At 28.9% G+C, this 12,024-nt stretch overlaps 1 protein-coding gene across 1 annotated transcript in view; it reads right to left on the bottom strand.

Annotated features, from left to right (window-relative positions):
- The window catches only part of Prm (Paramyosin), a 52,722-nt gene extending 42,323 nt beyond the window's left edge, over window positions 1-10,399 (bottom strand). Inside the window, exons 1-2 of the mRNA XM_075303448.1 lie at window positions 10,030-10,399; window positions 9,086-9,142 (exon numbers count right to left, since the gene is read on the bottom strand). Of these exons, the coding sequence (XP_075159563.1) occupies window positions 9,086-9,142; window positions 10,030-10,152 (180 nt within the window). The 5' untranslated portion in view covers window positions 10,153-10,399. The remainder of the gene's footprint in view (window positions 1-9,085; window positions 9,143-10,029) is intronic.
- Window positions 10,400-12,024: the final 1,625 nt, after the last annotated feature.

The following is a 12,024-nucleotide window of genomic DNA, read 5'->3' as shown; positions in this document are numbered from 1 at the left end:
GGGTGGCTTTGTCGTTTATTGGCTTAAAGTGCTAAGGCGTTCTGTTATGGACCCAACAATCTCAGGGTCACATTTTAGGAATTAGATATTGAGAAATTAAATAAATTAAAATGAAATTCCAAGGCATATCTTATGAAGCAATGCAAAGGATCCGAAGGTCATATAAAATATATAGGAGATATTCCATATTCTCACTACATCAGGATTTATTACTGGGTTATTGATACAATCATATCCGTGATTACAAACGTATCAATTAATTGCATAAATTACCCAGCAAAAAAAAAAATTGTACAACCAAGAATGCTCTATCCAGAGATGCGGTTATGTTTCACTTCGATTACAAAAATTTGTCTACATTTTGTTGGATATAAAACCTATTAAGGACTAATACAAAAACTGTGGGTTTTAAACAAACTGGCTGTTTTGGATGAAATATGTGCCAGCAAATCTTTACGTTGCATTAAAATGTAAAATGTAAAGAAAAAGTTTTTTTTTTTTTTTTTTTTACTTTTGAAATTAAACTGAAATAGCATAACATATGAAGAACTGATGAGAAATTAATGTACCGGGTACTGAAAAGAATGACTTCTAGCCAATTAAATGCTTCTGATCTGATTTTTCAAAACTTTCGGATTTAAAAGAGAACATTTTCATTGAGTTTTTCGTGACGCTTTTTTTGCTGAGTAATTTTATAGTTGAAGTCAAAATCATGCATCATCTCCATATTCGAACATCCGTAACATATTTGAGCTTTATTATTATCTGGTCCTTTTAAAATGCCATCAATATTAACATAACCATAAAGAGTAATTAAAGAAACTAATTTGAAGGAAATTCTAAACGAACCAAATTCGTTCATTGTTGAAGTTATTTTCCTATAAGAATACTCAAGTGCAAGAGAACAATAATAAAATCAACTTGAATTCTTTTTCTCTTGCTTACAAATTATTCAAATTATTCCAGAGCATTTGACCTTTTTTCCCAATCATTCTTTTTGATTTCATTGATCAATGAATGAACATTAATCTAATGGTGCCAACATTCTTTCGAAGTACACCACCATTAATTTTATTGCATTTCAGGAATGCTCTCTTAATGATTCCTGATTAATTTTTAGCTAGACAATTATAGTAATTTGCAGTTATTTCCGGTAGGATAGGTATATAGAAATATGCCAGATAGTGGGCATGGGAGACATGTGCAGCCTGAAAGCTAAACGCATGGTATCGTATAAACGCACTTACATTGTTGTCGCAATTTTTATTAGATTTTTATTTATTTATCTATGTTTTTGTTTTTTTGCTATACTGTGGTCCATCTTATGGCTGCATATAATTTGGCCCAGGCCAAAAATATTTTCTAATTTTGTAAAGAAAGCATTTGTTTTCATTTCTACATCTTGGCGTTTGATGATGAATGTTGGCTGTATGTGATTTTGGTTTTTCTTTTCTTGCTTAGTCTTTTCCTCTTCATGGGTTTTTACTTTGTGGCCTGCCTAAGATGTAGTGGCGTCTCTTGCTATGTTAAAATTTTCTGTCTGTCTATCAGATATAAAGTGCGTGTGGCAAAATAAAAAAAATAGGGAAAAAGAAAGAAAAACAAACATTACAAATTTAATTCGAAAAGAAATCACATAAAAACGTGTAATGAAAACCCCCATTGAAAATGTGTTCAGTATTTTTTTTTTTTTTTTTTTTTTTGTTAAATACAAAACCAGATAGTATAAACAAAGCATATGCTAGTTTACAATAATCTTAGACTTTTAATATTTTCAACTTTTATTTATCGTAGATTTGTTTGTCCTGTTCTTTATGTCTTCTTCTTATGTCGAGAGCATGTCTTAAACATTTTCCAATTATCTTCATATTCTATGGTCATGCAATGTTTGATTCTTCTTCATTTGAAGTTCAATGTACACCATCATTGCTCTTTATCGGATAGAAATTATAGCATTGCTGTTAAGTATTTAATGTGGCAATTGTATTTTATACAAAGATGCCCCTTTTAACGATACACTGAAGAGAACATATAAATATATACACTTGGCAAGAATTCTAATATTGGATTATTGACATATTTCAATAGGAGCCGTAAAAATGTAACATTTGCCATACGGGAAATTTTACCGGACCACCCACGTAGCGAAATTTAGTAGTCTCTTGGGCGAAGCTCTCTGTTAAGTAGGAGTGAAATAGTGGACTCCACGGTACATGGAATATGATCACCCTAAACATGTTTGCCATAATCAGTTACATAACTTCCGAGTCAATAACATGGTTGCGACAAAAATGTTATATTCCTTCTATGTATTTATAATCGGAGATACATACGAATTTCGAGCTACGGATCCTTCTTCTTCCAGATGTGTTGTTGTTTAGTAGGCTATATCTGAACAGATTTGAGTCAAATTTGGTACATTTATAGGATAATGTATGTCCTCCTAGGGCAAAAATGTTATTTTTGGAGGGGAAGAAAAAAATTTTGGCGCAAAAATAAACAATATCAAAATATCTATCGACTGAACAAGTGTTACACTCATATCTAGAATTGTCCACTCCCTGTGTAAAATAATATATAAATGATATAACTGAATAATTTGGCCTCTGTGTGTATTTTTTCTTAAACCATATGCTATTTAAATCTTGAAATTTATGCTGTACGTGTAAGGGTATTCAACAGGGTTTATTTAGGCCAATTTAAAAAAAGTGTTGAACCTTTGGGTTGAGTGAATTACCCGAATTTATTCTGATAATTGGTTGATAGTTTTGCTGCAAGTAGAGGATGCTGATGAGGAATGTGGAAATTCCGCAACAGCTGTACATCCAACCATCTTGCAGTCTATAGGGCTTCGCCCAAATAAATTTGACAAGCATACTTTTCCTCTGTTGGTTAAGCTTCACTTGTACTTTAGTCAATGCATGAGATCAAAAACAACAACAATAATGATTGAAGAGAAACCAACAATAACAAACAAAAATATATAAACATAGTTTTGAGAGTCAATAATAATAAATTAATTATAAATGTTTATATGTTTCATGTCCAAGGGTCTTTTATTTGATTGTTCATTAATATATTTCATACGCACCCATGCACATGCAATTAATATATATTATACGCCATGAGTATTTTACATAGAAAAAATATAACAAAGATATTTCCAATATAAATAAATTAACTTAAATTTTTAATTAAATTAAAAAATAAAGTTACTTAAAAAATATTTGAAAATGTATTCGTTGCTATTTAAATTATAAAATATCCCAAATAACATTTTAATTAAATAAAAAAATATTTTCAATCAAAAATATAATTGATAGTATTATTGAGTCATTAAAATTTTTAAATTAAAATTTAAATTTTAAAGAGTCTTTATTTATTAATAAATAAGAAAATAGTGGTAATTCAATTCTTAAGTTCTATATTATTAGACTAATAAATGTGTTCCTCCCTAGAACTTGATGAAACAATTCCAAACATAGAAAAAATTATCAAGAAAAATTGTCAATTTTTAATTGTAATTGAGTTTTAAAAAATATTCACAAAAATTTGTCGTATCAATTAATTTTTTTTTAATTGACTTCATTTCTTTGACTATCATTGAAAGGTTTATTTTTTGATTCTTTGTTTTACGGATTTAAATAAGTTTTATTTAATTTTTGATATTGCAACAGTTCTCTATTATCGATTTTTTTCTTTGTAGTCTTATACACCTACAAAGAAAACTAAATACTTGGGTTTTTGGTGTTTTTTCAAATTTGCCACATGAACACTTCAACATATTCGATTACTTTGACGTTTCTTTAGTGTCTAGCGTTTCATTATTTATTTTCCTTTACGAATTTGATTTCGCCCCATAAGTAAATAACATCGAAAGAGTTCAAGAGAAATATATAAATGGCAAATAATTTGATTTGTTTTGTGCTGGGACGGATGTGCGTGTGTGTTAGTGTATGTGAGTGAATGTGAGTGAATGTTGTTTGTATTCAGGTATTTTGACATTTACGAACAAAAGAAATATTTTTTTTGGTTTGTTTTGAAACGAAATTCCTTTGAATCGTCGAAAGAGAGAGTTAAGTTAATAAAAATACACCTGCTTGAAGGTCATCAATGCTAGCCATATTGACCACAAAACTGATAAAGTATTGCTGTAAATACCATATGCAAAAAATAATTCTGTTTTGGGGGGAAAACGAAATTTTAGACAAACGAAGTTTGCTCTTAGTCTTAAGCTATTTCTTGCAGACAAAAAAACATTGGTTTACATAGGCACCTATAAAACTTATCATCCGAAAAAAAATTCCAACATTAAAACGCATATCCCCATAAATGAATTCTGCACCTGAAAGGCCAACCGACATGTTTAGCCAGATCGTCTTCAAATTTTACCCTGATCGGGAAATATTTTGTGATCATATTTCAGTATGACATACCCATGTAAAATTCTCTAAAAAGTACAAGTAAAATTCTGAGCCAATTTTACACTACCTCCGGATCGAAAAAGAACATTTTCATATCTTTTTTCCGCTACACAGTAAAAAATTTCACGAAAATTTTTCCAATAAAAATCTTAATTGAGTTTTCAAAAATATTCAATTCAACATTTAATTGATTCAACAAATTTTTTAATTGAAACAATAATCAATCTCAAAACTTAATAGTATCAATTAATATTTTTTTGGATCAATTAATTTTTTAATTGACTTTCAATTAATTTTCTAATTTGTGTAGTTGAAGACATTTCAATTAAAAATTAATTGGATCAATTAATTTCGTGATTGAAGACAAAAAAATATTTTTTTGTATTTCTGGTAGATGGGACAAAGATGAAAATTTTATCTTATAAGCTTGAAAAAAAAATTATTGTGAAAAAATCAACTATAAATTTGTTAATGAAGGCCCTTCATGAATTAACGAAGAAAAGCTTTCGCAAAGTAATATTACCAAATATTATATATGAAATGGTAATCTTATTAAACCCCCTTTCTTATAGATGAGGACTTAACAACAAACATTAAATACATTTTTAATCTTCTAGTTGAAAAAAAAAAAAAAACAATGTCGAAACATTTGTCATTCCATTTGGATTGTACACTTGCCACTGTGCTCCAATACAAGTAGGCGTTCAATAGTTTGTGCTACGTGCCTATGTATGGGTGATTGTGTGGGTTTATTTCTGTATACACTTTGCTTAGATACAAATTCACAAATCCCACTATACAGCACTAACACATATACGTAGATATATTTCATAATTACACAATTTTTAATTTTATTTATTTAATGTTATTTGTGAGTTTTTCTAGAAAGGTGGACACATTTTGTGTGGGAGCGTTAATAATAGGTGTTCATTTCAAAATAAAAAAAAAAAAAAAAAAAACGACATTATTTGAATGTTCGTATGCATATGTTTGAGTAACACATATGTTTCGCGATTAAGTTGTTGCATAGTATATGAAAGATTTTCCATGTGAAATTTTATATATCACCAAAAACATATAAATGTTGCAATAATTATGGACTTTTTTTAATTTCGAGAAATTTTCAATTTTGAAAAAATATTCATATGTTCGAATTGCCGTTCTTTTTAATCGTAACCATGTGGCGATAATATGATATATATATGAATATGATAATGATATCATTATAGAACTTATATTATTTATCATAATAATTTTTGTGGCTCAAAAGACTTTGACTATTATAGAAAGATTTTTCTGGTATTCTTTTTAATGATTTAAATCATCTTTAAGTAAAGTAAAGTTATGTTTAAACCAAGGACCAATTTGTTTTTTTTCCACTAGATATGTCTGTTAGCGGGGAAAAATATACTTCATGGCCATTTTAGTGGTTTTTATCTTCTTTGTTTTCGTCAGGTTTTTATTGAAAAAACTGCATTTGTTTATAACCCTTGCTACCAGAATAGGCTTTTCCATATATTTCAAAGCATAAATCAAACATTTGGGAAAATCAAGCGGTTTTTCTAAAACAATTCTGTCAAAATTTGCCAAGGATACAGTTTCCGTTATCGAAATTTTATCTAATAACAAATTTTTATCAAATCTTTTAACACAAAGGTCAGTTTAAAAGCTGAACTGATGGCTATAGTCTTCTAGTTCTTACATGTAAATATATGATTTATTTTTTTCAAAATTTATTGCATGAAAATGTTAGTGTGATGTTGTTGCTGCAACCACCACATACCATTGGATTTGATATTTAGATCTAAACAGCTGTACAAGTTTACTTTAATTTGTATAAAATTTTCCACCTTAAATTTCTCCAGATCTAATGTATCTGCATGCAATGCATTTGGAATTCTTGGAAGTATTTTCTGTTAGTCAGTGATATTATTATGGTATTATATATAAAATGATGGAAATAGGTTGAACATAACATATTGACTATACAGAGAAAAGTTCAATCTAATTTCAATGAAATTAATTGAGAACTATTTTATTAAAAATTAATTGATTAAATTTAAACTTTTTCATCATACAAAATATTAGTTACAGGAATTATATGAATACCGTGGTAAAAATTGGACTATCTAATTTGGTATGACTTTATCTGACCCGATCCGAAAACTGGTTATGTTTGATTACATCTAATTTATATGGAATTAGATCTGACTAGACTCAAGTGAAATATCAATTTTTGTGTTTGGTTAATGAACAACTGCACCCAGAGAAGGAATATGATCACCTCAAACATGTTTCAAGAGCAAAATGTTATTTTTGTATGGTGACCATGCAAAATGGTTGTCACTAAAATGTTATTTTCTCCCCAAATATAACCTGCTTGCCGAAATCAGATACATGATTTCCGAGGAAATAACATGGTTGCGAAAACCATGTTACATGGTCACCACCCAAAAATAACATTTTGCTCTTAAAACATGTTTGAGGTGATCATATTCCTTCTCTGGGTGCAGTTGTTCATTAACCAAACACAAAAATTGATATTTCACTTGAGTCATAAGAAAAACTTTATAAACTCAATGAGAGTTTTAGTAAATATAACGATATAAAATTCATACTATCTGAATCTAGGAAATATTGAAACATGTCGTATTAAATTCATATCAGGGACTATTTGAAACTCGTCAACAATGCACCGTGAGTACCGTTATTAATTGATTAGATTAAGCCGCCAATGCTCTCTTTTTATACCCACCACCATGAATGGTGAGCTAGATTGTGGTATTTTTGTATTATTTTTTAAATGTTATGTTTATGAATGTATCTCTCATATATATTTGGAAAAATAACAACACAGCAAATTATTTTCTGATTCAATCACAAAAATTAAAATTTTAATTGAAATTAGTTCAATCACGACATTGATAGTATCATTAATAAGAATTAGTGTATCATCAATAAGAAATAAAAAAATATACTTGATTAATAAATTAATTGATTTCAATAACACTTTCAAATAATTTGCTAATTAGTTGAATTAAAAATTTATTTAATTTTGCTCGCAAAATTCAATTATTTATTTTATTTTTTATTATAAATTTATAATGAGTTTGCCTTTATATGAAATAATTTTCTAGAAATTTTAGAAAAGCTCATTCGATTTAACAATTTCTTATAGATTTTCCGTTCATAGTTTTTATGGGAGTTTTCTTTGGATTTGGATCAAAATTTAGTGAACCAATGAAAGTTATGTATATAGAAACTTCTCCTTTTTCAATTATATTTTTAATTGGAATTTTTTTAATTAAGATATTAATAGGGACAATAAGTACACTGAAAAAATTAGTTACGTGATATTAAAGATTTCGCAACCTAAATTTTAGGATGCGAAAGTTACAAAGTATTAAGGACAAATCTCTTTAAAATAACGAAATTTTAATTAAAATAAATTTTATAACCTTGGCTTCAAAAAAAAAAAAAAAAACATTTTATTAAATTTGGGACACAAATTTTGTAAATTTTCGTCCCTCCATTAAAGTCGCATGTCTTTGAACTAAGGCTAATTTTACTTAAAGTAAAGAAACACATTTTTGATTTAAAGAAATTGTCCTTAAATTAACTGAAATATTGAAACTTTAGATATAAGATAAAAACGCTTCAAATATAGGCTAAGACTTATTTTGAAGATTTAGCGTCTTTGCTTTCAAGTTTTTTTTTTTTTTTGGAATTAACAAAACGTTTTTTACTTTGAAGTATACGTTATAATTTAGATTTTTAAACTGACATTTGTTTGTAAGTGAGTACCTTTATTAATAAACCCCGAAAAGAGAATGCAAATTTGATAAATGAGATCTGTATCCTAATTTTAATTTTATTGGTCCTAGGTTTAAAGCCAGATAGGTCGCTAAAAACGTCTTTATTTTAAAGATGCCGCATCTTTGGCTCGGAATCAATACCAAAATCCTTAAATGAAGGTCAAAATCTTTGGATTCAAGTAAACATTTTTTGAGTGTACTTTAATTAAAAGCGTAAAATATCTCAATCATATTCTTAACTGAGTTTATTTTTTAATTTGATGAAAAAGTTAATTTTGTAATTGATTACGTTTTCTACTTTAATCAATTTTTTAGTTAAAATTATTTTGGTGATATTTTTTCTGTGAAGTATAAGAACATTTCTGCGGTCTTTATATATCATTTGTTTTGTTATCTCAATCATATTCTTAACTGAGTTTATTTTTTAATTTGATGAAAAAGATAATTTTGTAATTGATTACGTTTTCTACTTTAATCAATTTTTTAGTTAAAATTATTTCGGTGATATTTTTTCTGTGAAGGATAAGAACATTTCTGCGGTCTTTATATATCATTTGTTTTGGTTTTCTTTATAATGTATACAAATTTGAAGAGCAATTCTAGCTTATAATTTTCTTTTTATTCCTTTCTAAGGCAATAACAGATTTGATATTTTTCAAATACCTAGGTGCGATTATACAAATGATAAAATACACTCAGACATTTTTTAAGAACTTTGAGCATGGCTTTATCATATGATCTTAAAAATGTTTAATGAAATCAAAGCAAGGATGTCTAATTTCCTTGTCTTTAGATAATATTTGCAATATTTTTATTAATTTTTTTTTTTATTTTTTAATGACTTACCCTTTGGCGCAATTCACGTTCAACTTCAAGATCATCCTGGAGTAAACGGATTTTATCCTGGAAAAATTAAACATTTACACAAAATTATATATATACACTCTTATTGATTTTCTTTTCTCTATATTATGTTACAGTTTCGATATTAACTAAGAACTCGGAATTATGAATGTATTTTGTTCATATATAGACGTCCTTGAATTAATTAATGTCACTTTTTGGCCGATATTCAAAATTATTTACAAAAAAACTAAAAACAAAAAAAAAATCCATTGCATAATATTTCCATTTTAAAAAAAAAATAATTTTCATCTTCATTATGATTTTTCATACATTTATTTTTATATTTATATATCATAGGTATAGGCTATATAAAAGCGTTATATGTATGCCATTTTTCAGTATTTCTCTGTTGTACATTTTTTTTTTTTTTTTTTTTTTTGGATGGGGAGGGGGGTCTCCACTTTTTCACACACATGCCTTATTGTATAAATACACATTTGCATATTGGTATATGTGTGTGTTCATGTATATGTACTTGTTTTTTTTTTTTTCTTTAGGTGATATTCACACACATACCCATTGGATTTCAGAACTTTTGCACTCATTTCATAACATTTCGTATTTTTTTTTATTACTTTGTTTTTTTGTTCAATGTTGTGTTCACATTTGGATTCGTTTCCCAATTTTTTGGGTGTGAATTCGATATTCCATATATTAAATTTTTAGTTATAGGTTTTGAATTATAGTTTTTTTTTTTAATTAAAAATGTTTAATTTTTTAATTTTGTATATCCATTTTTTCAACTTTAAGATGTTATTAAACAACTTCTCATTCTTTTTTATCTTTTCTATAGTCTATTGGATTGTTTTTTATTTGGTTTTCTTAGCCTTTTAGTCCTTATGGGCTCTATGTCTCTCTTTCTCTCCCCTTTAGATCCTGCTTACCTCAAGACGAGAAAGGGCGCTCAAATCGGCAGAATATTCAATGTTGATATTTTCAACACCGGGTCCAGTGGAAGTGGCTCTATAAGAGTACTTTGAGGTGCGTACAGCTTGTGATGAAGACATTTTGTTGTTGTTAATTAAATAAAATTTGTGCGATTATTTTTTTTAATTTAAAAAAATTCACTTCGTTCGCGTAAGCGCTTTTTTTCTTCTTCCAAAAAGAATTTCCTTATTTTGCAGCGAGGGCTTCCACACGCAACAGTAAAAAGGCAAAAGTAGTTGTCACCGAGTCACCGAATAATTCGTAATAAACGTCGGAGTAAGGCTGGTGATCTACTGAACAAGAGATCCCGGTGTCGTTCGAATAAAGAGTATTTCGTGTTATTGTCAGTATGACCAACGTTTTCGTCTATTTCTACCTAATTTTTGTTTTTTCTTTTCTTATCTCAAAAACGAAAGTTTTTCTTGTTTTTCCCATTACGATGTGCCACTCTTGCCCCTCAAGCTTAAGGAAAGCACCTCCGCCGATCATGATGTTGACCCTGTGTGTATGTGTTACCCACCACGGAAAACTTTGAGTGCATTTTTTCCATCGCAATTGAGTGCCTTTTTCGATGGATGCTGGTATTTTGAGTGATTTTCTCAAGGCAATGTAGTCTTGCTATTGTTGGATTTTCTATGTCCATTGCGTCCGTTATTTCTTTGGCGGCTACTTTTTGGCTCCTCGTTGTTGTATTTCAAAATGCTTCTTTTTTGTTTAGTTTTTGTTGGGGGGCTTTTTTTTGCTAAGTTTCTAAATGGATTTTCACGCTTCTTTCATGCTCACACTTTCAGATATTTGTGTTAATTGCCGTTTATGCCGCCGTCGTTGTTGTTGTTGTTATTTTTGTTATTTTCCTGCGCCTTGGGGGGAAATTATTTAGACTTTTCTGTGCGTTGTGTTTTTGTATGTTTGAACTTTTTTTTTGTGGTTTTCCATTTCTTTAGAACAGATGGCCCACTAACTTTGTCCTTCCGCATGTGATATAGATTAGTGGCAGTTTGTGTTTTTTAACAACTAAAATAAATAAATAAACTCTAAATAAAAATTATTTCAATCAATCATCGATAATATTATTTATCCATAAATATTAAAATACACGATGTTGCCATCATTTCTTAGCCGATCCTTGTATTCAGAAATAAAGTTATTCGTGATGGAATTCAAGCGTTTATGGAGTGATTGCTTCTTTAGTTGACTGGAAACCCACAAGTGCACGTAGAGAAGGAATATGATTACCACAAACATATTGCAAGAACAACATGTTATTTTGTATGGGGAAAATGGCACACACAATTTTTTTCTCACCAAACATAAAATCCTTATCAAAATCATATACTAAAAAAAAATAACAAACATGTTACACACGCGGGCGGTTCGGAAACTTCTTAGCCTATTAATGAAAGAGAATAGTTAGGTTTTCAAACATATTTTTATTTTTCAATATAATCTCCTGAAACTTCAATTCACTTAGTTCAACGCTTTTCTAGCAATTCTATCCCTTAATTAAAATAGTTTTCCTCAAGGTCTTCAAAATAGTGGTTTACAACTGTAATTGCATCTTCATTTGAGGTAAAACGCTTGCCAGCAAGGAATTTTTCTAGATTTGGGATCAAGTAAAAGTCACTGGCAGCTAAATCAGGAGAATAAGGTGGGTGGTCAAGCAACTCGTACTTTAATTCGTTGATTTTAGCCATTGTTAAAACACTTGAGAAATGTTCATTCTTATACGTTTTTGATCGACTGTTAACAAATGCGGCACCCATCTTGCAGAAAGCTCTTTCATCTGTAGTTCTTCATGCAAAATTAAATGGACTCGATCATTTGAGATGCCCATGATATTAGCAATTTCACGCACTTTTATTCGTCGATCATTTAATACCATATCATGCACTTTGGCTACAATTTCTGTTGTTGTTGCTGTTTTTGGACGTCCACTATGTGGTTCATCTTCA

The sequence above is a fragment of the Haematobia irritans genome, chromosome 4 (genome assembly GCF_050003625.1).
Source record: "Haematobia irritans isolate KBUSLIRL chromosome 4, ASM5000362v1, whole genome shotgun sequence".
In the NCBI taxonomy this organism is placed as follows: Eukaryota; Metazoa; Arthropoda; class Insecta; order Diptera; family Muscidae; genus Haematobia; species Haematobia irritans.
Note: the sequence above shows the minus strand (reverse complement) of the source record. Positions and strands in the feature narration are given on the sequence as shown.